The 25,516-nt window shown below is 37.3% G+C and overlaps 3 protein-coding genes across 44 annotated transcripts in view; all 3 read right to left on the bottom strand.

Moving 5' to 3' along the window:
* Positions 1 to 10,235, bottom strand: part of LOC127506203 (obscurin-like) — a 62,957-nt gene extending 52,722 nt beyond the window's left edge. For 26 of the 38 annotated variants that reach the window (XM_051882417.1, XM_051882419.1, XM_051882418.1 and 23 more), the window contains exons 1-8: positions 10,033 to 10,235; positions 7,648 to 8,752; positions 4,278 to 4,547; positions 3,916 to 4,176; positions 2,557 to 2,859; positions 2,191 to 2,457; positions 2,003 to 2,109; positions 1,581 to 1,749 (exon numbers count right to left, since the gene is read on the bottom strand). In XM_051882417.1, the coding sequence (XP_051738377.1) occupies positions 1,581 to 1,749; positions 2,003 to 2,109; positions 2,191 to 2,457; positions 2,557 to 2,859; positions 3,916 to 4,176; positions 4,278 to 4,547; positions 7,648 to 8,743 (2,473 nt within the window). In that variant the 5' untranslated portion in view covers positions 8,744 to 8,752; positions 10,033 to 10,235. The remainder of the gene's footprint in view (positions 1 to 1,580; positions 1,750 to 2,002; positions 2,110 to 2,190; positions 2,458 to 2,556; positions 2,860 to 3,915; positions 4,177 to 4,277; positions 4,548 to 7,647; positions 8,753 to 10,032) is intronic. The other 12 variants (XM_051882436.1, XM_051882445.1, XM_051882449.1 and 9 more) reach the window with 4 other exon arrangements.
* A 2,302-nt stretch (positions 10,236 to 12,537) lies between these two features.
* Positions 12,538 to 22,019, bottom strand: abcd4 (ATP-binding cassette, sub-family D (ALD), member 4). Of its 2 annotated transcripts, XM_051882532.1 has the most exons (19): positions 21,610 to 22,019; positions 21,303 to 21,421; positions 20,999 to 21,126; positions 18,229 to 18,368; positions 18,013 to 18,129; positions 17,478 to 17,603; positions 17,271 to 17,321; positions 17,082 to 17,176; positions 16,735 to 16,856; positions 16,532 to 16,623; positions 15,944 to 16,036; positions 15,114 to 15,319; positions 14,945 to 15,036; positions 14,784 to 14,820; positions 14,473 to 14,522; positions 14,270 to 14,322; positions 13,285 to 13,361; positions 13,057 to 13,172; positions 12,538 to 12,952 (listed from the first exon to the last, which is right to left on the bottom strand). In XM_051882532.1, the coding sequence occupies exons 1-19, from the start codon at positions 21,639 to 21,641 to the stop codon at positions 12,884 to 12,886; spliced, it is 1,815 nt and encodes a 604-aa protein (XP_051738492.1). In that variant the 5' UTR covers positions 21,642 to 22,019; the 3' UTR covers positions 12,538 to 12,883. The 2 variants fall into 2 exon arrangements, with proteins under 2 accessions (XP_051738492.1, XP_051738493.1); XM_051882533.1 differs by lacking the exons at positions 20,999 to 21,126; positions 21,303 to 21,421; positions 21,610 to 22,019 and having other exon boundaries at positions 18,224 to 18,368.
* Positions 22,020 to 23,587: 1,568 nt separating this feature from the next.
* klhl14 (kelch-like family member 14) overlaps positions 23,588 to 25,516 on the bottom strand; it is a 28,878-nt gene continuing 26,949 nt past the window's right edge. For all 4 annotated transcript variants that reach the window (XM_051882770.1, XM_051882767.1, XM_051882768.1 and 1 more), the window contains one exon: positions 23,588 to 24,766. In XM_051882770.1, coding sequence (XP_051738730.1) covers positions 24,626 to 24,766 — 141 coding nt within the window. In that variant the 3' untranslated portion in view covers positions 23,588 to 24,625. The remainder of the gene's footprint in view (positions 24,767 to 25,516) is intronic.

Genomic DNA, 25,516 nt, shown 5'->3' with positions numbered 1-25,516 from the left:
GGTATTTGCATTTATAATTGGGTTTATGCTGCTACCAACTGCTTAAAGCTGCAGTCCGTCACTTTTGCCTCTTTGTCGCCATCTCTGTTTGAAACCTGCAATTGCAGTTATTAGCGGAATTATCACCTTTCGTGGGTTGTTCATCGGCACGGCTCCTCTGCGTGGATGAATATAATGTTTTGAGGAGAACGTGTGGCTGTCAGTCACTGCACCGGTGGATACTGTACTTTTGAATCACAGATTGTAGTCTTGGAAGTATGACCAAAATAAGAATTTTCACCGGAAAATGTCATCTGAACAAGTAAGTAACAAATCTGCCACTTTTGTTCTGACCAAAGAGAAAAAAACATTACAATAAATCTAGCTACCAATGGTGATTAAATCTAACAATCGCTTAGCTCATATCACATCAAACCGTGCAAATTATTATTATTCTTATACTTTGTTCTCAAATTGTTAATGTTAACAACATAAGTATTGCGTGACTATGTGTATTTAGTGTGTATTAGAGTTATCTGTAGATTTCAGTTTCTGTACAGTCTAATCGCTAACGTTAATTTGTCATACCATACAATCCGCCATCAAAATATTGTTTAATTATTCCATCTGCTGTGAAAAAAAGGCTATAAATGATCCAGCAGCATCCTCACATGCCATATAGCCTACTAGCTGGGACTCCTTCTTTATGTAAACAGACGTGACTTAATGAAGCAAAGATGAATGGCGGCGTGCTTGAATTTCCCGCGGAAACCTACCAGTACCACTCGAATTATAAAACATTATTACAAGCTTACCATTGTGAATCGGGCTAAGGTAAGGAGATAGTTTTGAACACTGGCTGGTTATGTACTTGCTCAAAAATTGATTTTGGATAATTTTTAACCAAAAAAAGTTACGGACTGCAGCTTTAAGTTTAATATAATTTTTTCAGCCAAACAATTTAGCCAAAATCATATTTTGTATCCCAATAGTTTTATATATAGTGTCTTAAATAGCATTGAGAGCACATTGAGAGTTACCTGAAATGTTCCCAAAATTCAAAAAAAAAAATTAAAATTTTTAATAATTCTGAAATGTAATAAGCTTTTTGTGAATCAAAGTTAGAATAGGATACAATAATTATTAATTCCAAGTGCTAAATATATTAAATATAATTTTTTTTTAGCCAAACAATATAGCTAAAATCATGTTTAGCCAATTTTTTTTTATCCCAATAGCATTGTATAGCATTGAGAGTTACCTGACACACACCTCCTAACACTTCCTGTTGAGTATCCTGATCCCAGCTGTTCCTAGCTGTCAACACTGACCGCTTACACCATTTATCCACTCAGAACTCTCTGTACTAAGCTGGGATAGGACACACTGACTACTCAGCACTGATTTTAACTCTTGGGAAATTCCCAGATAGTAAACTGCAAGCACTACGCACCTCAATTTATAATTCTTCCACTTTCATATATGTAAATTAATTGTATAATAATTGATTTTTATTTTACACTTGAAATATATTGAGAGGCTATAAAAAAAATTAAACTAACTGAAGGTCCATAAGTGAAGAGAAAAAGTGCTTGTTTCACCTTTAAGGGCAAGTTGTAAAGACATTTTATCGCCATCACACGTGCATTCATATATGCCCACGTCCTCATGGTCCACGTTGTGGATTGTCAGTATGCGTTTGCGCTCCACACTTGTGGCTTCATATTTTTTACCCATCCTCAGCTCCTTCCCATTCTTCATCCAAACAACCTGCAGCACAGACAGTACATGAAGTTATTTGTCAAAAAGAAAAAAACTTATTACCCATCATGTCCACACATTTATTACTGTAGATATTTGGATTTTGTCTGTTTTGTATGGCAATGAATATCAAAGTCAATTGTGCCACTATTTGGACAATACAATTTAAACTCCAACAGGAGAAAGCATTTTAAAAAATGTAAAATACTTAATGTTTTACACATTTTGGATTTTGCAAGATAAAAAATGTGCATGTTGTCACCTGGACACTTGAATCGGACACTTCTGTGTGCATCTGAGCAGAGGAGTGCATGCTGAAAGTAAATACCTCAACCTGAGAAGACTTACTGGTGAAACGTGCAGGTGCAGCTAAAGAACACCAAGAAAAAAAAATCAGGAACATTGTTGAAGATATTGTACTTTAGTTTTCAGAAACTGTTCCTTTCTTACCTTTCACAGTAAGTGTGCAAACGCTCTGAGATCCGCCACCCACAAACTTCACCTGTGCCCCGTTCAGCGCCATGGACACCTCCCTGATGACCAGCGTGTGTGTGGTCTTTGAGCGTGTGATCAGATACTCAGATCCGCTGCGGATCATTCGGCCGTTTATGGTCCAGGAGCCAGAACAAACACTCGAGAGCTCCACGGTGAAGGTGGCTTCTTCGCCTGCATGTGCACTGCAGCTCACCAGGCCTGTCTTCACTGACGCTGTGGGCTCTGATCAAACAAATTCCAATATACTTATTGGAATATACTGATTTATATAACTTTTTATATATTAAGAATGTCCACAGCAAACAACAAAGCCTTTCTCACCAAGATAAAATGTTCCAGGAACCTCCAAGTAGGCACTCTGACCGAAATCATTGACCGCTGAGATACGGAACTGATAGCTCGCCTCCTCTGGGATTTCGCTGATGGTATATTCAGTGCTAGACACAGTCGTACTAGTGACTTTAATCCAGGTTTGGGCTCCAACCTTCCTGCGCTCCAAGGTGTAGCCGTTTATGGGCACAGGCCGTTCACTGTCCGGCGGAGACCAGCACAGTGTGATCGATGAATCTGTTTTGTTCCGCACCGTTGGCTCAACTGGGGGATCTGGAGGGTGTTTCCTCGGTGCTGAGGTCAAAGTTTAAATTATAGTTAATAAGGTTAAGGAAAAAGAATCTCTCTACTGTAAATGTCAAAAGCAATTGTGTTGAATTGTTTTGAGTGTTTCCACTCATACTCCATCAAAGAAATAGAGTATGAATACCACCAGGGCTTGACATTAACACCCATCAACTTGCCAAATGCGGGTGGATTTTAGCAGTGGCGTGTAATATATACATTTTTCAATTGTAGTCTTTTAAAAAGACATCTGAAAAAAACTAAGTGCAATGTAGTGTCAAAAATATTGATTTTTCGATACATCGATACTGAAATATCTTCAAATTCTCATTTTCCACAGAACAGATACATGATACCAGCTGTGCCTTTTCGCTCTCATTTCTCCGACAGCGAGTTGACACACAAAACCCGCCTCCCCTCACTCACTCGTTTTGTCTGCTCCGGATGAATATTGTTGGTGTTACAGAGCTTGAATTTCAGCGTGGGATTGCGCATAACTTTACTCATTCCCTCAGATTTTGTGCTCACACCCAAAGTGTGCACACATAAAGCTGCCTCTTAGTACTAAACTGAGTTGTTTTCGCTGCTTATTGTGCTTAAACAGTCAAATACACACAAAATAATGTCAAAATGCTGGCGAGAATTCACGTAAACACAGTTATGTTTTAAGTGAACGTAAACAGTGTAACAGTGTAAAACGCATGTGTAACAGTATAATTGATCCGTGCGTCAGGTCTTAAAGTGACAGCAGCCTAATATACCTGCCGCTAAATTATGAGATAATATTAAAAATATCTATATGGCAGTTTTACCCCATGGTATCGATGCCAAAATTGTGGCCAGTGAAAATGCTGAGTGGCTAGTAACTTTGGAAAACCACTAGCCACAGTGGCTGGTGAACAAAAAAAGTTAACATCAAGCCCTGAATACCACCACATAGTAGCTGCAGTGTCATACAATTTGACGTGATTACTGTGGTAGATATGTTTTCAAATCACAAGAATGCAAAAAACCTCTTGTAAAATCTTTTGAAAAGGTTGTGGTCTGAATTACAAATGTATTCACCTGTGACAGAGAAGCGGGTGGAGGTCTTACAGTCATGGGCGATGAAGGCCACCTCACCAGAGTCCTCTGCGGTACATTCACGAATGGTCAGTGTGTACTGCCTGTTAATGCGGGCGATAATAATTCGGGAGTCCTCTTTCAGCTTCTCCCCATTCCTGGTCCAGTATGCATCATCTACTGGTTGCTCCAGTTCCACACAGAAGATCACAGTATCGCTAACCGGCACCACTGTCCTCCTCGGCAGCTTTTTAGTGATGTTGCCTGAAAATGCAGAAAAAACGTAACGTAATTCATCATCATTCTAGCAAACAAAATAAACCATTTTGGAATGGTGATGATGGGCTTCCTCTTAAAGATTTTACCCAGCACTGTAAGTTCGGCCACGGTGCGACTGCCTTCCTTCATCTCACAGATATAGACGGCATCATCGTTGGTGGTGACATTGTGAATAGTGAGGCGGCGCAGGGTACCCTCCACATCCATGCGGTACTTGGTGCTTTCCTCCAGACGGGTCTCCTCCATAAACCAGCTAGCCTTTGTGTGCGACACTGGTACCTCACACTGCAGAGTTGCCGTTTCCTTTTCCTTCACCTCAACATCCTGCAGCTTCCTCTTGAATGGAATCTTTGGCTCTGGCAAGGACATGTTGAATATAGTGAATATACAGTAGTCATAATTTGACAGGATATGGTTCCATGTGGTTTCATGTTGATTAGGTCTCCAAGAAGACAATGTTAAATGTTAGGGCGGTTCCATATATAGTACTACTCAAATACACCAAATGCACAATGTACATGAACTTAATAGTGGACCCATAAATGAACCATACTCAAACCATATTATTAACTACGGTTTGTTTGTGGGTCTTTTTAGGTGGGTCTCATTTGAGGTGTTCACATATAACCATTATATAGGCACAAAACCACTTAGTGTGCTCAAATGAACTAGGTGTGAAAACGCCCTTAAAGGGTTAGTTCACCAAAAAATGAAAATTCTGCCATCATTTACTCACCTTCATGTCGTTCCAAATCCGTAAGACATTTGTTCATCTTTGGAACGCAAATAAAGATCCTTTTGATGAAATCTGAGAGCTTTCTGTCCCTCCATAGACAGCCCACACAACTGAAACTTTGGCGCTTCAAAAAGTTCATAAAGAGATCGTAAAACTAATCCATATGAATTGAGCGGTTTAGTCAAAAACACGACGGTCGCTTTATATGCTGAACAGATTGAGTTTAGGCTTTTATTCACATATAAACATTCATCAGCTCTCACATCAGTTGTGGTAAACGGAAGCTCAAGCACGCTTGATTGACGTGTGCGAGAACCAATGAGGTTCATTCTCACGTGTTGCTCAGCATGTTTGAGCTTCCACAAGAGGTTTGTTCTCACGCATCAAGCAGGTTCAGTTGAGCTCCTGTTTATGTTCGCTGATCAATGTTTATATGTGAATAAAAGCCTAAATTAAATTTGTTCATCATATAAATCGAGTCTCTTCAGAAAATTTGGACTAAACCGCTCAATTCATATGGATTAGTTTTGAAGCGCCAAAGTTTCAATTGCATGGGCTGTCTGTGGAGAGACAGAAAGCTCTCAGATTTCATCAAAAAGATCTAAAGTCTTACAGGTTTGGAACGACATGAGTGTGAGTAATTAATGACAGAATTTTCATTTTTGGGTGAAATATCCCTACAAGTCACATCAGCAATGAATATAAGACTAAAGAATAAAGCTGGCCATCAAATTAAATAAATACATTTTTGACTTTATATGATGTTTAATATGTTTGTATCCAACAGATAGGCCTAGAGTATGCCTTTGGCTCTACTTTACCAGCTTCAAGTCAATCATCTGAAATTTGAACATGTTTACACAAAAACAGCTATAAATGTCATGAACTTCACACTCTTAATCCCGACACAGGGACGTCACTGCAGTAGTGGACTGGCATTCGGCTAAGTTTCTGTGACCTTTCTCTAAGGTGCCTGTGGCATGAAAGTCGAGATTAAGACCAAGGAACAAGGTAGCAAAACACTATTGCTACACTTCTGGCTAAAATTAGAACTCTGTATACATACAGAACATATACATCTGTGAAAATCATTGTCTTATTGTAGGCTTAGTTAACAGAGAATTTGGATACAGATTAATGTTTGGATGTCACTTGGAAAGTCACCCACATAACGGTGTCAGAAGTGAGTTTGCAACTAGCCATCACAACAACTGTGAACTAATCGTCACTAGCAGAAAATAGGTGTAATGCTACACCCTGTTCAGACACTTGAAAGCACTTTGCTAAGCAGAGAATGAGCTGGAAGGCAAAGATGACTGTCATTAGTTGATAAAATTTCAGTTTAATGGTTGGTGGTTTAATAGGGCCAACTGTATTTTAACATGGTCATTATTGTGCTGACGTAGTGCTCCTATCTTTCATCCTGATAGCACTTTCATTATGAACTCAATATTCATAATGTTCTATTTACAGTACACTTAGACACTTCATGCATTTTTACTGATTGGCTATAGCTTTTGGAGAAGACCAACCCTCCAAGACACATTTGAGACACATAGCAATCTGATAACTAAAACCACCTCAGCTAATTATGAATGCATCTGGTTGTTCAAGCCACAAACAAAACGTTACTTCTTCCAGAAAGGACTGTGTCAGAGTATGGAAGTCTGCAAGCCTCAAACAATAGACAGGGCAAGAAGAATGTTCAACAAAAAGTTTTTATGGCCCACATTAGCATCATCTTGTAAACTTCTTGTAAAAATCTAGAATGTAGGGGAGAGTGGGGTAAGATGAGCCATTTTTTACTTATGTGGTTGTCAAGATAAGGGAAAATGAAAGTAATTTCGGGATGTTTCCTATCATTTTAAATGATCAGAATACATCTATGACAAAGGGTTCTAAAAATATGGCTTCTTATTAAAAAAAGTGTTCCTGTGGCTCAATTTACCCCACGTTAGGGGTAAGTTGCACCATCTGAATGTAAACTGACCATCTAACTGAATCTGAAATTGTAAAGATAATTTACCTCTTTTAAAAACTAATTTAATAATCAAATTTTCTTTTACAAATAATCTAACTTAAACAACATAAAACCAACCAATATCTTTAATTGTTTGCATTTCTGAAACAATATGTTGAACACCAAAGATAAAGTCAGATAAACTAAACCAGTTGTGTAATATTACACTGAAATTATACGTTTATTCTTCAGAGATTTAACTTAACTTCAGTGCCTTATGGTGGGGTAAGTTAAAACGCTGGCTCAATTTACCCCACAGCATTTAGCTCACTTTGCCCCATAGCTGCCATTTTGGAATAAACTAGATAGCTTAACAATTCAGGCTAACATTTAGCTAAATGATTTGCATGGTTTTAAACGTTGCTAAATCACCAATATGCATCATAAATATATGTAGACCTGGGCAAATTTGCTTTGATGTAACAGCCATTGCATCTGTTATGCTAAAATTGTACTTTGACAAGCCAAAAACAGTTTTTAAATTAAATGGGTGCCTTCCACTCCTCCCATGTGCCAGAAATGATGGGTGGTTTCAAAATATATGGTCACATGACAATAAAAATGTATGTTTGCCAAGATTCAGGGGGTGGCTCATCTTACCCCACTCTCCCCATACTGTAAATATTCAATCTGATAGCAAATGGATGAATTAAGTTGCATAAATTGACAAAATATAAATACCCCCAAACATTATTCTTACCTTTGACAATCACTAGCACAGCGCTATAGGTTTGTCCAGCCATGTTGGATGCATTGCAGGTGTACAGCCCATTATCACTCTGTTTGCAGTAGAGCACCTTGAGGATGAAGTTCTCAGCCTGGTCCTCATACATAACATGTCTGCGGCCCTCGCTGATGTTCCCCCCATCCTTCCTCCAGATGATCTGAGGTTTAGGATGGCCTGTGACGAAACAGCTAAGCTTTGCATGTTTACCCTCGGTCACAGTGCATGTTCGGGTAAACACGCCTTTGGGCAACATGCTGGTTAAGGCCGAAAACCTCTGCTCCTGATCATAGGCAAGTCCCGAGCTTCCAAGTTCCTCTGTGATCATGGAAGAAGATGCTGTGAGCGAGGCTGAGGAACTTTCCATGGTGCGGTAGAAAGAGATATCCTTCCGCATCTCTTCTTTCCGCTTCTGCATGTGGGAGAGGAGTGATGTGCTCTTGTCTGCATTGAGGAGACGAGTATCTTGGAGGTCCACCACCAGAGTAGCAGCGGACTGAGAGCGGCCAATGGAGTTCTGCGCACGGCAGGTGTAGGTACCACTGTCCAAGCTCCTGGCGCTCTGGATCCTCAAGGAACTGGATTCATTTTCTGAGGTTATCTTGATGCGGTTGCTCTCACCCAGGTAGCGGCCATCCTTTTCCCAATCAAAGTTGGGCGCTGGATGGGCTGCCACACGACAATAGAAGGTAACATCACCTCCTAGACCAACACGGGTGGAGACAGGCTTCACTATAAACACTGGAGCACGCTCTACCACAGTTTCCGGCAATCCCACCTTCAGGGTCACAGCTGCATATGCCTCTCCGACATTGTTCTTGGCACGACATATGTACTGACCGCTGTCTTCTAGAGTTAGATCGTAGATGGTAAGTCGGTAAACGTCACCATCCTCGACTGTTTTGAAGCGTCCCCCTGTAGAAAGAAGCAGTTTGTCTTTCTCCCAGGTTACTACAGGTACAGGGTTTCCCACAATAGTGCAACTGAGGGAGGCATCTCGTCCCACACTCAGCGAGAAGGCCTTGGGTCGAGTTAGGAAGCGTGGAACCCCACCAAATAGATTCTGATCCATTACTGCTCTCTGTAGAGATAAAACAACAACGCACTTTAATAAAAGTAACCGTTGTGCTTGATGCATACAGGAGAAACATAAGAACTTGAGATTATAAAGTTTTACATATTTGCACCCTGTCACCATTACATCTTACTACTCAACTCCAGGACGTTTCTGGAAAGCTGCTCCTGAAATTAGTATACTGTAAGTCAGTTCGAATAATCTGCTAATGACAAATAACCATGTCAAGGATCCTGAAATTTTGAGAAATGAGAGATACCTACTTTTAGAGATGCTCACTCAAAGCTCTCCAGTTTCCCACCACAAATTAGTATAGATAATAGTTGATATAAACCTCGTTAAAAGTATGGCTTTTTACTTTTACTATGTATCTGTCAGGTGACACTACACAAGCATCCACATGATATACTGTAATAACGCCACAGTGTTACACGCATGCAAGTTCAACAATATATCTGTGTAGTGCAGGACAAGCCATTGATATATTTGGTCTATTTTTAGAGGAAAACTACAGTGAATTTAAAGGGACTAAAAGTTATGTTTAGGGGTACACCAACAGATGACCTCAAAGCAAATGGACATGGATTAAAAGTCACAAACCACAGGGAAATTTAACATTGTTCACTTTTGACAGAACTTTACACAGAAAAACAAATGCAAAAAATCTGGCAACAATACTCATAGTGACCTACATCTTTAAAAAGGTCAACAACTTACATCTACTACCTCCAACAGAACAGTGGCTGATCTAGTGAAATCTGCCTGCAGAAAGTCAGATTTACTGACGAGGTGAAATTCCAGTATTACAAAATTAAACAAAAGGATGTTGGTCTTTGAAAAGCATGACATTTGCCATCTCTGACACCTCACTACCCTGAGCTGCCTGTCCCAAAAATAACCTCAGCTGTCGGGCTCCGTCTGCAGTATGTCCATTTGTAGAAGAGATCAGACCCGCTGTGTGATAGGACATGTATGCTTTTGTCAATGGCATTTTTTCTGTACTATAAATTTAGTTTCAAAGAGCGACAGACGTTTTCGTCTGGGTGGATCGCACTTTAAGGAAAAAAAAGTTAATTGAAATCGTTTTCACAATTCAAAACAATGTAATGTTTAAATTTAGACTTAATGCGACACAAATAATAAAGAAACGTAATCAATTCAAACTCATTGAATTTGCGACATTTCTCTACTAAAATAAAAACTAATCATTTAAAAAGCAAAAAAGAAGTCTTCCCTCAGTTATTTCACCTTTCAATATTTATTTAAATATAAAAAACGACTCTTACCTTTTTCGCCTCAAGCTAGATGATTTAAACCGGTGCAGATGTTCATAAATATCCGATGTTGGCATGCGAAAATATCCGCGTGAAAACAGGTAAATTCCGTGAACTGTAGAGGAGGACAGTGTGTTTTATCCCCCAGTGTCTTTGCTTTCTGTGTGACGCTCTTCTATCTGTCCAACCTCCCGTTGAAAATAGATCCGTCACTTACCGGAGCGAATGTCTGTCTGAGGTGAAGTAACTGTTATTGTTGAACAGCCGCTTCACAGCAACCTGTATGGCAATCCGTTTTAACAGCTTAGGCAGTTTCTCCAACTAAGTACCAGTCTATTTTTAAGTTATTAAAAAGCTATTGTTTTATTTTCTTCATGCAGTAACAAACACATTATTATTACATGAGCTCAAAGTATTAGCTATTGCAGTAGACTTCTGACTAGTGCAATAGTGACAAGCAGGATATGAAATAGATACAAGATTTTTTATATATATATATATATATATATATATATATATATATATATATATATATATATATATAAAAAGATTTTTGAAAAATGCTATTGTATTCATATGTTATGCTATGTCCTCTGTGCACTCAGTTTAAAAAAAAATAAAATAAATAAAAAGACATGAATAGACATGAAAAAGCAAAAACAATGGGATTTTCTTTTAAATCACCAATTAATTTTTAGGTTTCAGGATTTTTTTAATACCAAACTTTGCATAAAGATGATTCTCAACTATGTTTTGATGGTTATAACAGAATGATTTGATATGCCATTTTGCTTTATACAGTATGTGTGTAAAATGGCTATAAAAGGGTTTTCCCATTATATACAATGTATCTATACACTGTAAATAATTTGCATATTAATGTGTTTTGGGGCAGCATGTAGTGAAAAACAAGAAGTGTAATAATGGGAGTAATAACTGGCAAGATTTTCATAATAATATCTGATATTTCATAGGAATATTGATATATAATTCACTTGTTGTGTCTCCGAAAATGCATAATAAACATGCTTTAAGTCCCGGTGTCCTCTACAGTTGGACATGTATGAAATCAATGTCCTGTTTCGTAACAGAAAGTCATATTTTGATTATAATCCCATAACATTTTCCTGAGATGTTGATTTATAACAAACAATTTGAAAATTAGTCCGGTTTAAATGATAACGACATAATATATTTCCATAAGGGTGTTAAGTTTGATCACTAAATTAATGTCAGCCATTTTCAAAGACGAAAGACAGGGAGTGGTCATGGTGAAACTGCCAAACATTTGGTATTTCTGAAAAGCCCTGAATGTGCTCTTTACAGGACATCCAGACTTAAAACTGTGACATGTAAGAGAAATTCACTAAAATATAATGTCCTCTACAGAGGATAAAACTCCATAGCTGGGTGTCAGGAGGAAATATATATATATATATAAAATGAAATTTACTGACTGGTCTGTTTCAAAATTTGTGGCAGTTTATCCAAACATTTTTACATATATTCTGATTCATCTGAACTAGTTCATTGCTCAGTTTACTAATAATGAACTCCATCACAAACCCTTGTGACGGTTTAGTTATTCCTCTACTGGTTGTCTCATATTTTCCTGAAAGGATAGCGGGTCTTTCCCTTTATCTGTTCCAGTGTGCCTGTTGATTGACAGCAGCAGATAGGCCGTGCTCACATTTAAAACTGCATGAAACTCAAGCAGTGGGATCAGTCAAACTCTTTGGTGGTAGGGATCATTTTGAGCTCAGGCTCTCTGCTGCTTTTGGTTGCAAACGTGCCACTTTCACAGTTCTGGTTGGTTTTAATGTAACAAAAATGCTTAGTGCTTGTACTGCAATGCATATATAACAGTCTGGTTATGCCATGTTTCTTTAATCAAATCTAGTTCTGTAAACTACTTTACGTGTTCCTTGCATGGCAACAGATCTTGCTGCAAGCCCCTTAAGATACGTACAGCTCACTGATGTATGCCATATATATACAGAACACTATAAATATATAATACAGAAGTTGTTTCTAAACATAAAGTGAGAAGGTTTACTAATTTTAACTTGGAGCCAAATATATAGTGTTTTGGCAACAAGATATAGTGGGGATGAGGGGTGATACATTTTTTCCCACCGTCCACTATACTTCATCCAAACATTCCATGCTTTTCCTGATACATGTGCTAAATACTTTTATCTTCTTTTTCTCAAATCGATTTTATATTATGCATTTAAGAAAAAGAAAAAAAAAGTATTGACAGCCCAAATGAATTATTGGTGTATGTATCAGGAATAGAGTTAACATTTTAATTCTGAGCTTAATAAACTCATGTAACATTATTAATGGATTTGAATTGTTATTCAGCTATGTGGAAATGTTGGCCCTCTACTGGTCAGGCAGAGAAATTATATAGTTTTTTTTGCTCTAGAATAATTTAAATAAATGAAGGCAAACACTAGAAGCACACAGCTTCTCTCATTAAAAACACACGAAACAAAAATGACCATTTAGACATTTGTGTGGCCATTAATAGTTTAATATCCGTAATGTGTATAAAATATATTTGAAATATAGGACTTTTTTTCAAATACTCTTAGATGTTCTTCATTACAAAAATCCCTTTTTGCAAATTCATTTGGCAAGAAACAACCAATAAAGTTTGAATGAAGCAGCATATACTTGAATAACAACGACAAAAAAACATGACTACTGGAAAAAGTCATCGCAAAAAACAGCATTACTAGTGTATCGAAGACTTCAGTAAATCGCAGTATGCTGTCAAGTAAACATTACAAGATTTCTCTAGGGTCTCAAAAATGAATGCACCCATAACCATAAACCAGTCCAACAGTCTGAAGGTTCACGCCTCTTTGAGTTTGATGAGCTCCCATTGGCCACCTCCACACAGTCGCAGCATGACATTATGATGCTGTTTAAAGAGCACAAATTAAAAAAAATCTATGTATACGCTATACAAAAGTTCACAGTAATGTTTGTGGTGTTAGTGAATGTGAAAAGGTCACAGATCATCACCTTTTCCAGAGTGCTACGGTGACCCAGACTGATGAGGGTCATTCCCAGCTGCTTACAGGCCTTATAGAGCTGGCCCTCGGCCTCCTCCGTCAGAGCGCTAGTGGCCTCATCCAGGACTAAATCAAACAGCATGTCTTACTCACGACACACGTCACATGAATGGGATAATCTGACTGATTATAGCAATTAAAACTACAGGAGATTTGATGAGACTATGCAGGAACTGACCTGCATATGTGGGCTGCAAGTAAAACAGTCTAGCAAAGCAAAGCCTCTGCATTTCTCCTGGTGATAAAACATCATCCCTGTAAAAAAAAAGGAGGGAATTCCATTTTTATGTTTTTTAAACACCCACATTTTTCATATCCAGATATTAAAAGGCACACTATGTAAATTTTCGTCGCTAGAGGTCGGTTATTCAAAACAAAGGCGTAGCTTGATGACGCCTTGATTTTGCTGAATCATGGGAGATGTTGTCTTCACGTCTACAGCCGGTGGAAAAGAATCAGGATGGGACTCGGGCAGAAATCATGTTCATGGATGAGATTATTAAGTTACGTTACTGCATGAAGCAGAGCAGGGCTGAAAACGAGGCCGCTGAAGCAATTGCTAATGAGAGACGAGCGCGACACACGTCTCGAGAGCAGCAAAACTTTTATTATGCCACAGTCGCCGCTTCTGCTTCTTCCGGTCATGTGTATGTGGGGTAAAGCAGCGCTGTTTTATCATATTAGACACATTTGTGTGTTAAAAGTTGTTATAGTGCTAATCTGCGTTCGCTCAGAGGCTTCTATTAGACACTTGTTGCACACTGCAGTAAGCTAGATCGAGATTAGGCATGGTAAAACATGCTGTAAATCAAGAAAACGAGATATAAGACTTACTGTGTTGAGCTATATAACAATGATTAGTTTTCTGTCGATGAATGTATCCAAACAATTGCTCACCTGTCTAATAAAACGTATAATATATTAAAGTGTCTTTGGTGTTTCCATGGTTTCTACAAAAAAAAAAAAAATCGAAGGTAACATGGGTATGATGTCATTGATAGGCGACGCACAGACATGGTCCGTGTCCTGATTTAAACATTCTTGGAAACATTTGGGATAAAGTAAGTACACAAGTCAACAAAATATATAACACTGTTCTAGTGGTTTTTGGATATTTTAAGCCAACAATCTTACATATTGTGCCTTTAATACTCATTTCTCACCAGTTCCAGTTCACTTGTGTATCCAGTCCTCCGATTCTGGTCAGAAGATTCGACTGACATACAAAAAACACAAAGACATGCTGCTTATAAAACAGGTTTAAAAGACAGCAAATTATTAAGAGGAAGTGTGAGGAACTCAAAACATTCTCAGTGGCCATATTTTAAAATCAATTATAGATATTACTGAAGCAGATCAGTCTTACCAAACCAACAAGTTCCAGGTATTTTAATATTCTTTCATCATCTATAGACTCTAGAAGAAGAATTTATATTGGTTGAAAGTGTGAAATGTCATCATAATTTATATTTACAACACCAGAAGTGTGTTGTTTAATTGGCTCACAAATGTCTTCAAGATCTTGATACATTTGCATTGGATTATATAATAAGGCAAGTTTATTTATATAACACATTTCATACACAAAGTACATTACATACATATATTTGAGGTATATGATTCTATTATTTAAACAATGCATATCAGTAGGTTTTTTAAAATGAGGTTTATCTGTACCTGAGGAAGGATATATATCCTTTAATGGATAGATAACCTACAACGGAACACCAGCAAATTAGTGTCACAATCAAAAAGATATATGTTTGATAATGTTTTTTGTTCACAATAATTGTTTTCCTATGTAGAATTGTGCGTAATTGGTGTTTTTCTTCTCTCACCTGTTCTCTGAGAGTGCCATCAGTAAGATATGCTTTCTGTGGAAGGAAGAGCACACCCCTCGGTCCAAAACATGTGGTCATCTCCACAGATCCTGAGAAAGAGGAAAGCGGTATGATTCAAAAATTCAGATTTGTTCATCTGCATCCGATCATTTCATCTCTGTCGTACCGTTGCATGGCTCCCACAGGCCGTTGAGGACCCTCAGTAGGGAGGTCTTCCCTGTTCCCGTGTTTCCAACCACAAGCAGGTGCATTCCTTGACTGATCTTTAGGGTCAGATCCTTCACCAGCAGCTCCTCTGAGCTGGGTGATTTATAGGAGAGACGATCCAGCACAAACGCAGTGTCTGCTGGAACACTGTGAAGCTCCCGATCACTGATAGAGAATTATTATAATTGTTAACAATATTGCTAACAACAATGATAATCATAATAGTAAAGCTTTACCATGCAAATTTAAATCTTTACTGTGCATCATTATTATCGTTAACTAAAACCATAAAAAAAGTAAAAACATGAACTGTGAACCTGTATGTATGTGAACCGGTATAACCTGTATGTATATATATATATATACACACACACACGTAAAATGTAAATTCATGTCCCTGTTACACTTATTGTTCTCACATTTTCCTGGTTAAATAAACATTACATAAAAAAGAGAGACCACATACAATTAGATTTTGTATTTGTACACTATGTAATGTTCTATTTATTAAAACCAATTTTAAATCTCATAAAGTTACTATTTTTACGCATTTTTACATAATAAAATAATAACTAAAGGCAGTAACAATTTAAATAACTGATGTTCAGCTGTTTTTTTTTATTAGTTTCAAATAATAAAAATCAAAAAACGAATGACCAAAAGATACACGGACCTACCAGGAACTCTTTTAGATCTGCATTAGATCTCGGGTCTTGAAATGATGTGAACCAATCTAAGCTACTTTCAATTAGTTTCATTTACCTGTTTCACTTTCAATCATTCAATTACCTGTAAGATTCATCCTTTGACAGTGGATCATACTGCTCATGGTCATACTGTTTCTTGGCAATGTCTGCCATCACTTCCCGCAATTCTCCAATTCTGGAACCAAAAGAAAGATCATTTTTTACTATTTTTTAGCTAACCAATAACCAATAAGCAATCATAACATTAATGCACAATAAAATATGCTTTTAAGCAGTCTTGTTCAAACTGTAGACAAATCAGATTTCTTCTCAAATCAGATCTTTTCAGGCAGACTGTCTGAAATATTAATTGCAAGTGATCAAATAAGATTTGTGTCCAGAACGGAAAAACGGAGCTGCATCAAAAATAAGCGCCCTGTCGAGTCACGTTGCAGAACTAAGACTAAGACTGGTATATATTGCGATGGTCTGTGCTGTAGCCATGGCCGAAATCTTTGGACATACCGTTTGAACTACCTCCAAATGTGGTTTGAATCAGATTTGGGGAAAAAAAAAAAAAAAAAAAGATTTCATGTGGTTTTTTGCTGTCCAGACTTCTTAAAAACCCATCTGGATTTGCAAAAAATCAGATTTTTGCTGGCAGTCTGAACATAGCCTCAGCACATCTCACCTGTGCGTGTATCCAGCGACATCAGAGACTGTGGTTGAGAGATCTATGAGCTGGGTGAAGCAGTTTATCAGATAGATACAGACGAAAGCATTCTGAAAGAGACACGATTAACATATTGTGGACAGCCGAGATTCACGCAGAGTAGAAGCACTTGTTTTTGTCTTTATGTTCAGCCACATTAAATACAGTTTGAAGGAACTCACCTTGCTGACAAGAGCACTCAGTTCTCCAGGTGTCAGGCCGTCATACTGTCCAGCAAAGATGGGGATCGCGATGACTATATAGCTGAGGATACTGCCCAGATAGTCAAAGGTGTTTACCCCGACTTTAAAGAAACAAAACAATAAGCATTTGTAGAGAACTTTATTATTTTAAACTAGGTTGATAAGGCAGCTTAATGCCTGAAAAATGACACTTTTTGGCTGAAGACGGTTCAGGGTTAAATGCATGAAATGAGATTTCTCTTCTGCCGCTGTATATTTTCAGTAACAATAGTGATGAATATTGCACATTTTATATATCCTGTGCAATCTTCTGAATTTTCTCTTACTGTAAAGCCAGAGCTCTTTGTTCATCAGGCTTCTCTGAGTGGATAAGAGCATCTGCAGCCTTCGGTCGGTCCGCATGTGTTCCACCTTCCCTGCCCTGAGCAAAAACACAACAAATGCTCTCCTGCTCTGTGATTTGATAATATGTATAGTTTTCAATGCAGGCAGAAATACTAAAAGTGCACACGAACCTGTAGAAAGCGGCAGATTCTGCGTTCACTCTAATTTGCATGTGTTTAAACCTGGAAAGACATTCAAAAAGCCAAACAGAACTGCTGAAATACTGCTGCATTCATTCAAAGAATAAGATCAGATAGCAATGGTGACTATTAATATGTGACGTCTGCTTCAGCATCTCTGAATGTAATTTAGATTTCTCTTGTTTTGTATAGGTCTACCTAAAATCTCCCTCCAGCTTTTCTTGCTCAACCAGCATGGACACGATGGGTCCTATCAAGATCTTGTTGATGATGGTTCCAGCCACAAAGTAGCCGAAGATGCTAACAAATCCAATCCAGCCCGCGCTGCAGCACCAAAAAGGTAAGAAAAAGTTATCCTATCAAATCTTTCGATGTAAAACTAGAGGGATACAAGAATATTTAGTAACAATTTGCTTAAAGCCTTTATATATAATGCATTAGGTATTGATAATGTACGATATAATGCATGTTGTAACCAAAGTTAAAATGCATACATCTAAAATTGGTTGTTTGTCATGTGCTTTAATGCATTATACTTTCTAACAATGAATAGGTAAGTATTATAATGTATTATAACTTGGTTACAATTATCCATGAGATCATACAATGCATTATAAGGTGCATTACAAAGCATAATTAATGCATTTAAAATACTTTTTACTTAAATGCTTTAAGTAAAGTGTCCAGAATATTTTACTGCCATTAATTGCCACTGATGAAAATACTCTCTGACCTGTTGAAGCACTGATAGGTGTAGTAGGTGACAGTGAACGGAGAGATGAGAAGTCGACTCGCCATAGTGCTCATCTGCTTACATAACCTCTCTACGTCCTGACTGATGCGCTGGTCTCTTTACGTGACACAAACACAAAATAAACCATTAACAGAGTACATTTAATTAAGTTTTCTTAAGTAATTAAGTGTAACAAATGTTGTGTGAATACATTACGGGTTGTCGATGTCTTTGCGCAGTACGTTGAGGGTGTAGTAAACACGTCCCTTGAAGTATGTGTTATGGATTTCTTCAGTTAAAGACTTTCTCCAGCTGACATACAGCAGACTGGAGATGTACTGGTCTAGACTCTTCAGCTAAGGAACAGATATATTAGTGATTTATTAGGAATCCCTGATTGGATATTTAGCTGATGCTTTTATCCAAAGCAATATGCATTATATATTACAAGTGCAGTACAACCTCTTTACCCCATAAATTAATAACTAGTATTTTTTTCTTGATGTTTTGTGACTTTTGTGTCCTTATTTAGGGCCATGAACATGCTTGCAAAGTTTCAACACTTTGTGGAATGTGCGAACAAAATGTCTATTATTATGATTATGATGTTTGTGGGTCAATTTGAACGTATATTTCATTGTTGAAGGCAGCTGCATAGACCCAAAATAAAAACATTTTGTCAGTTTCTAAACTACCCTCTGAGGTAGGGCTTGGCGATAAAGGATATTGCGATCAAATTTACGTCGATAACGATGAAAAGCTCTGGATATTTTTACTCCATATGGATTAACCTAACAGCCTATCACACAGCAGAAATAAATGCGACAACAGCCAGTCAGTGCATGTCGCTAGTAATTAGTAGTTTTTTGCGTGAATGAACAATGCGGTCTGATACACAAACTTACACACGTGACGCTCACCATGTTCTCAGCATCTGCCACAGTGTTGCCAAGTCCGTGGTTTTCCCGTGGAATTGGGCTACTTTAATTTTTTTCATGAAGCTTCAGAGCGTTATGAATCAGCATGTCGAATCAGCGGTTCGGAGCGCCAAAGTCACGTGATTTCAGCAGTTTGGCGGTTTGACACGCGATCCGAATCATGATTCGACACGCTGATTCATAACGCTCCGAAGCTTCCTGAAGCAGTGTTTTGAAAATGGCCATCACTATATAAGTCATTATTTTGTTTTTTTGGCGCACCAAAAATATTCTCGTCGCTTTATAATATTAATATTGAACCACTGTACTCACATGAACTGATTTAAATATGTTTTTAGTACATTAATGGATCTTGAGAGGCCAATGGAGGCCTCACTGAGCCATCGGATTTCAACAAAAATATCTTAATTTGTGTTCCGAAGATGAACGAGGTCTTACGGGTGTGGAACGACATGAGGGTGAGTAATAAATGATATTATTTTCATTTTTGGGTGAACTAACCCTTTAATGCTGCATTCACACGGGGCGTCTGCGTTAACGCTTCTCATCTACTTTGAATGGGTGACGTCATGCGTTGCCGAACAGAATTGTGGGTTCCGTCGCGTCGCTTCACTCGTGGCAGAAGTTGAAAATTTCTCAACTTTTCAAGCGCCAACGCAGGCGTCAGCCAATCAGATCACAGACGCTAGCCAATCGCGTTCATGCATACCAGAAAGTAATGTGATTGGCTGTTGTTCTATGATGGTCGCGTCAGCTCAAGCTTCAGACACGCCCTCCGTCAAGCGTTGACGCTGACACCCCATGTAAATGCAGCGTAACACTGTTGCCGCGGGTTGTTTTTCATGTCCGCTGGTTGAAGCGACCCCAAATAACATGATATTTAGCACCATGGAATGCTAATTTTACCAGTGTAACCCTGCAAAAAAGCAGATTTTACCCCCCGGAATGCGATTTTTTCGGGGGACCTCCCCGAGATGCAATTGGCCTAGTTTTCGGCTAGTTTTGAGTAGCAATATGCGGGTTTTGTTGTGAAAACCTGGCAACCCTGCCGTCTCAATATATGAGGACATGAACACATGAACTTGAACCTGAATGAAGCTGCACTGAGAGTTACTTCACAAGGTTTTCAATGTTGCATTTGAGAAAAACTATCATCAAACACGCACTGAAAGTGAAACTAAAACTGAAAAATCAAAATAAAAGTTTTTTAATTTTAAGAATTTATGACAGAAATATATCACTACTGTATACTAAAATGTACTTCTCAAAGTAATAATAATAATAATAATAATAATAACAATATTTCTAAGGAATATCACACAACCAAGCTATTTTTTTATCCATGTTTTAAATTTATACAATTCTGTTGTGCAGCATCTTATTTGACAAAAAATAAAAAAAATAAAAAATGCAATGTTTTGTTGTAAATTAATTGTTATATTATCATTTCATTACATTTTTAAAAGCTTAATTAAATTGTTAAAGTTTATCTAAATTTGTATTAAATCATAAAACACAGAATCCCCCCAAAAATGAAATGGAAAACACAGAATTTAGGGAAAATTAAATGGATTTCATAGGACCCTAAATAAAAAAGGTAGCTATTATGTGGAGTTTAAATGTGAACAAACAATTTACATGTTTACATTCATTTTCAAAGTCTAACAAATATGTGGAAAGTGTTTCCTTCCCTATTAATGGTAAATTAATATTGTGACAAATATCGATATTATATGATATGGAAAAAAATATTGTGATAATAAAAAATTTTTTCAGTCATACTTTGAGGGTATTTACATTTATGCATTTGGCAGACGCTTTTATTCGAAGAACACTGCACTGAATGTGTACATTTTTATCAGTTCACACATGTTCAGTTTGATGGGAATCAAACCCATGATCTTTGCATTGCTAGTGCCATACTCTATTATAATACAAGGGATAGAGTAACCAAGGGTTAGTATCAAATACAGTAACTAGTTAGCAGATGCTGTTACCTGAAGCGACTTGCAGAAAACTATATACTGTACATACGAGACCAAACTCACTGTTGAATTAATCAGGATGAGCACAACCGCAAACACCACCAGATTTTTGAACTTCCCATAGCTCTTCTCAGACAGAACCTCGTAGAACTGACTCGGAATGAGACCCACTTGATAAATCACAAGTTGGACTAAAATAAAATAAAAATACATTAAACAAACAGAGAGAGAGAAGACAAAATAAGCCTTCATAAGGACCGCAATGGAGACAAGTTTTTAACTTTAATGTGTTATCCTTGACAAATGAGTGTATTTCACTACTTTTTTGTCTAATGGATCAAACCAAACCTAGTACAGAGTTTACCACCTGAAAGTGTGACTCCAAGAAGTGTCATGAACATTCGGACACTCTGGTTGGACCAGGACGGGAAGAGGATCTTCAGAATGCTGCAGACCCTTTGCAGAAACCTCCAGTCTAGCTTTGGTCTTGAGGAAAAAAACACATCCACACAACTCAAGTCAACTAGTTACAGCAGTTTAATAGTTTAATTAACATGTAGGGCTCAAAATGTCATCAAGACTGGCTTGGACACAAAAACAGCCACATTTCTTGTATTCTATGACATAGATCTCTTATGACAGAAGATATATGGAGATGTCAGTTTAGGTCTTACCTTTTCACACTGCTGTTCTTCATAGGTGGCATGGTGAAAGTTTGGTAAAGGTATTATGAGACCTTCCGACTGTCAAATCTTCCCTTTTTTGATTTTGCTTATTTCAAGCTCTTAGAGGAGTTTATTGGATGGGTTTTGGGTTCAAAGTCTAAAACAGCATATGACAGCGTCTTAAACATGATTTAGTTAAATCTGACAAACACTAGTTATAAACAAAGACACCTGACGTTTACTTTTACAGTAATTTAATAGCGATAACATCATATGCGATCCCTGATAATGATGTTGTTGCGCCGTAATAAATTAATAAGGCGTTACTTTATTTCAATAGTTATTTCATATTACATGCAGGGTCACATGTACACAAACGTTTCTTCGTGTACGTCTTGATGCTGTCGGGTGCTCCGCTGCCACCTGCTGTACAGGAACGTTTATGACAGGACTGCCTAAATGCATTAATATACTCAAAAACAAAAAATAAATAAATAAACAATAACGCTAACAGAAATAAATATTTTATAGCATGTGTTAATTATGGTTAATTCATCTTAGTCTGCATTAATTTAAGGTAATGTATGAAACATTTAATATTAAAATGTATTATGTAGAAATATGTAGAAACATTAAAAAAGATTGTTAAAATGTTCATTGGCCATAGCTAATGTCAGCATATACAGTACAACCTTACTGTAAAGTGTTACCATCCCATTTGATAAAATATACAACGGGGCCAAAAAGTCTGAAATCACTGCCACCCAATTTTTTAAATACACATTATAATATCAACCAGCAACTAATTGGTTTTTTCATCTTTGCTATAACATTTTATACATGCCTAACCTTAAAATGTGTTGACAATTCTTCAATTGTCATGCCAATAAAGTTGAAGTACATTGAAAATTAATTTATTATTAAAAATAAATTGGATGAATGAAAGAAAGTCAAGTATATAATGAAGGCACATTGTAACTGAAAGGTTTGAGGTTCGAAATGTATATAGTTTTTTATTCTGGCATGATTTTATAACCTCATTTATCAACAAAGTGCAAAATGGTATTAAAATGATGCGTCAAAGTCGTTGCTTTGTTATAAGAAAGAATGTCTGGAAAAATGAATTTCATTGATGTCATTTGGAGTAACCAATATGAAGGGACCATTGTGGATCAAGTCATGCGGTCAATATCACGTGACAGGATGTGACATCATTCAGACACCTGCAAAGGACCACATGGTCGTGAAGCAAAGTAACTCTCTTTTAACTATTTGAAAAATTCATGTTTTCACTTGCTCATTCGCATGTCCCGAAACATCAGGTCATTCAGTACAACCGCTATAAAACATGGAAAATGTTGTAATATTTTAAACTTGTACTAAATATAAAATGTTTGACTGTCCTTTTGTTAGCTAACTAGCAAGCTAGCTAAATATCAGCCTGTTAGCATTGTTTAAAAATATCATCATTCGGTATAACCAAATGTGTCATTCGGTAAAACCGAAATTTTGGTTAAACCGAATGACTTTTTTGGTGACAAATTTTGTCCATTTTGTAAAAAATGACAAAAGCATTGTTAATTGATTATAAAAAACACATAATCTCATTGTTAACACTTAATGAAACTTCCAAATTATGTTTTTTTTTTTTTACACTTTTAAAAACCGTACTCGTCAATGACCCATATATATATATGTATATAAAAACCGGCAAATGGTGACAACTTGCCCCATTCTCACCTACACCTCATTTCCAGCTGTCTTGAGGAAGTTGCATGCTGGCTGCAAAAGGAAAGCACTGAACTTTTCTGATTCAAATATGGCCCAAAATTTCAATCCTTGAAACGTGAGCTGCTGATTGATCTGTCACAGTCACATACAGTCCAGTTTCTTCTGGACTTTCCTCTTGTAATACTGCAATCACACATAAACAGTTTTCTATACAGTCGATAGAGGTGTTGTGTCGTTGAGGGGGAGCTCAGACAGATTATTGATCCAGAAATTCTGTTTTTATTTTCATAGACTAAATGTAAAGAACATAACAGGATTTGAGAATAAATCCCATGAGCACAAAAATGTTCCACTGCAAGCGATTATTTACAACAATGAAAAACATTACCTTTTCTCATCAAAAGGGCCAACAAACACCAGTGCAACAAATTCAGACTTCATATCACGTCTCAGAGAAACCAATCAGGCCAATAATTTATATGATTTAAAATGTCTGATTTTATAATGGGCAATTTTATGAAACAAAGCAGCCTGATGTTTAAAATAGGCACTGTGAGATATGAACAGATATTAACATAAACAAATAAGTACCCACAGTATAACACAATAAGCTTTCCACTTCACGCCATGCATATATACCACATGGCTAAATAAATAATATACTGATTGTTCAAACAATAAATCATAACTTGTGTTTTACTGAAATGTTTTTTTGTTTAATAACTGACATTTATTCCCCTCTCATCTGTACAATGTGCCACTTAAGTATGGCGGCAATATCAATAACAAGCAGACGTGGTGTGATATATATTAAATAGCTGATATCTACTCTACAGTGTACACAGAATCATGAGTTTTGCTTGTAAAAACATGAGTATTCCCCTGTCAACCCACTTCAGCATTGTCTTTGATCAGCGATTTCCACAAAATACAAAGTACGTATGGAAGCTACATCGATTTGGTTCCAAAAAGTATGCGTGCCATGTCAAGTTAAGCAAAAACATTTACGATAAAAAAGGATTGAATGTGAGCAGTTGAATGTCAACACACGTGAGCATCAAATACGCAAAGTTGATGATTATATCAGTTTAAAACTTTTAAGTATGAAAGAAACAAAGTGCTCTTGTCAGACCAGTAAAAAAATAATAATCTGTACAGCTCATCACCTCCTGTTCAAAAGCTGGGGGCGTTCCGTAGGGAGAGTCTCCTCGTTTGTTTGATTCATTTAGCGATTGACTTTCCATCCCGACAGGTTTCTCCTCTTCTCGGCCGCATTCTTCGCCATTCTATATAGTTATTTGTTAAATGGTAAACAGGCCGGCAGTATGACTGTGGCACACGCCGGCCCGGCTAGAGGTTCAGCCACCTCTCCTTCCATTTCTGTCCATGTGCCTTTCTCTGGGCTGTAACAAATGGTGGATGACTTGTATGCCCCCTGCAAGAGATGTTCAACTAGTTATTCTCACAATATTTAATACTTCAAAATGCTTCTTTATGCATTTCATGTACGTACAGGTCTTAAACTCAGTCAAAAAAAGTCCTATTTGATAATAGGTGCATCTCAATCAGCTTGTTGTGAATCAGCATATCGTGTACATGAATTTGGGCACTAGTAAGGACAGTAAAGGACCCCGGCTCAATACACATTGGGACACTGATGGTGACATGACAATATCCTCGCTGTACATCAGTATGAACTGATATTTTTCTGACATTTATTTATTCAAAACCCCCTGTGGTGAAAAGTTGTTTATATATCTATGTGGTGTTTTTAATATGCTTTAAGACAAACCATGTGCAAATTCATAAGTCAGCACCATTGCTGAGTATTTTCTCCTTAAAACTGCAGTGAACCAAAGACAGTCTCAAAAATGCGGTTTGAAATCGCCCTTGTTCTCTGTCACAAATATATTGTAACCAATCACGTCAATGCCTTTGTCAAAGGTTTAATAGACCCAGGTGAATCGTGATCGTTTAGGAATAAGATCGCGTGGGTGTTTGAATCGAGATCGCGACCATTTACCAATTAATCGCGTAATTTGAATAATAACGTTTTTGTACTGGTGTATTTAAAATCCTAAGATTTTAGGTGAAGGTGAAGTGTGTCATTTCTGCACTACTTTCAGTATCGGAATGGGAAAAATAGTGGTTGTTTTCAAACAGGTTTCCTGAACCCCTCTGCCAC

Source organism: Ctenopharyngodon idella, chromosome 23, assembly GCF_019924925.1.
Source record: "Ctenopharyngodon idella isolate HZGC_01 chromosome 23, HZGC01, whole genome shotgun sequence".
Classification (NCBI taxonomy): domain Eukaryota; kingdom Metazoa; phylum Chordata; class Actinopteri; order Cypriniformes; family Xenocyprididae; genus Ctenopharyngodon; species Ctenopharyngodon idella.
Note: the sequence above shows the minus strand (reverse complement) of the source record. Positions and strands in the feature narration are given on the sequence as shown.

What these genes read in the sequence shown, in the direction of transcription:
- abcd4 (XM_051882532.1), bottom strand. Translation starts at nt 21,641, where the DNA reads ATGCCACCTATGAAGAACAGCAGTGTGAAAAG. An exon ending in AAGCTGGAGGGAGATTTTAG is followed by an intron (nt 17,322 to 17,477) that starts GTAGACCTATAC and finishes ATGTCTTTCCAG; the next exon opens with GTTTAAACACATGCAAATTA. An exon ending in ACCTGGAACTTGTTGGTTTG is followed by an intron (nt 14,323 to 14,472) that starts GTAAGACTGATC and finishes TTTGTATGTCAG; the next exon opens with TCGAATCTTCTGACCAGAAT.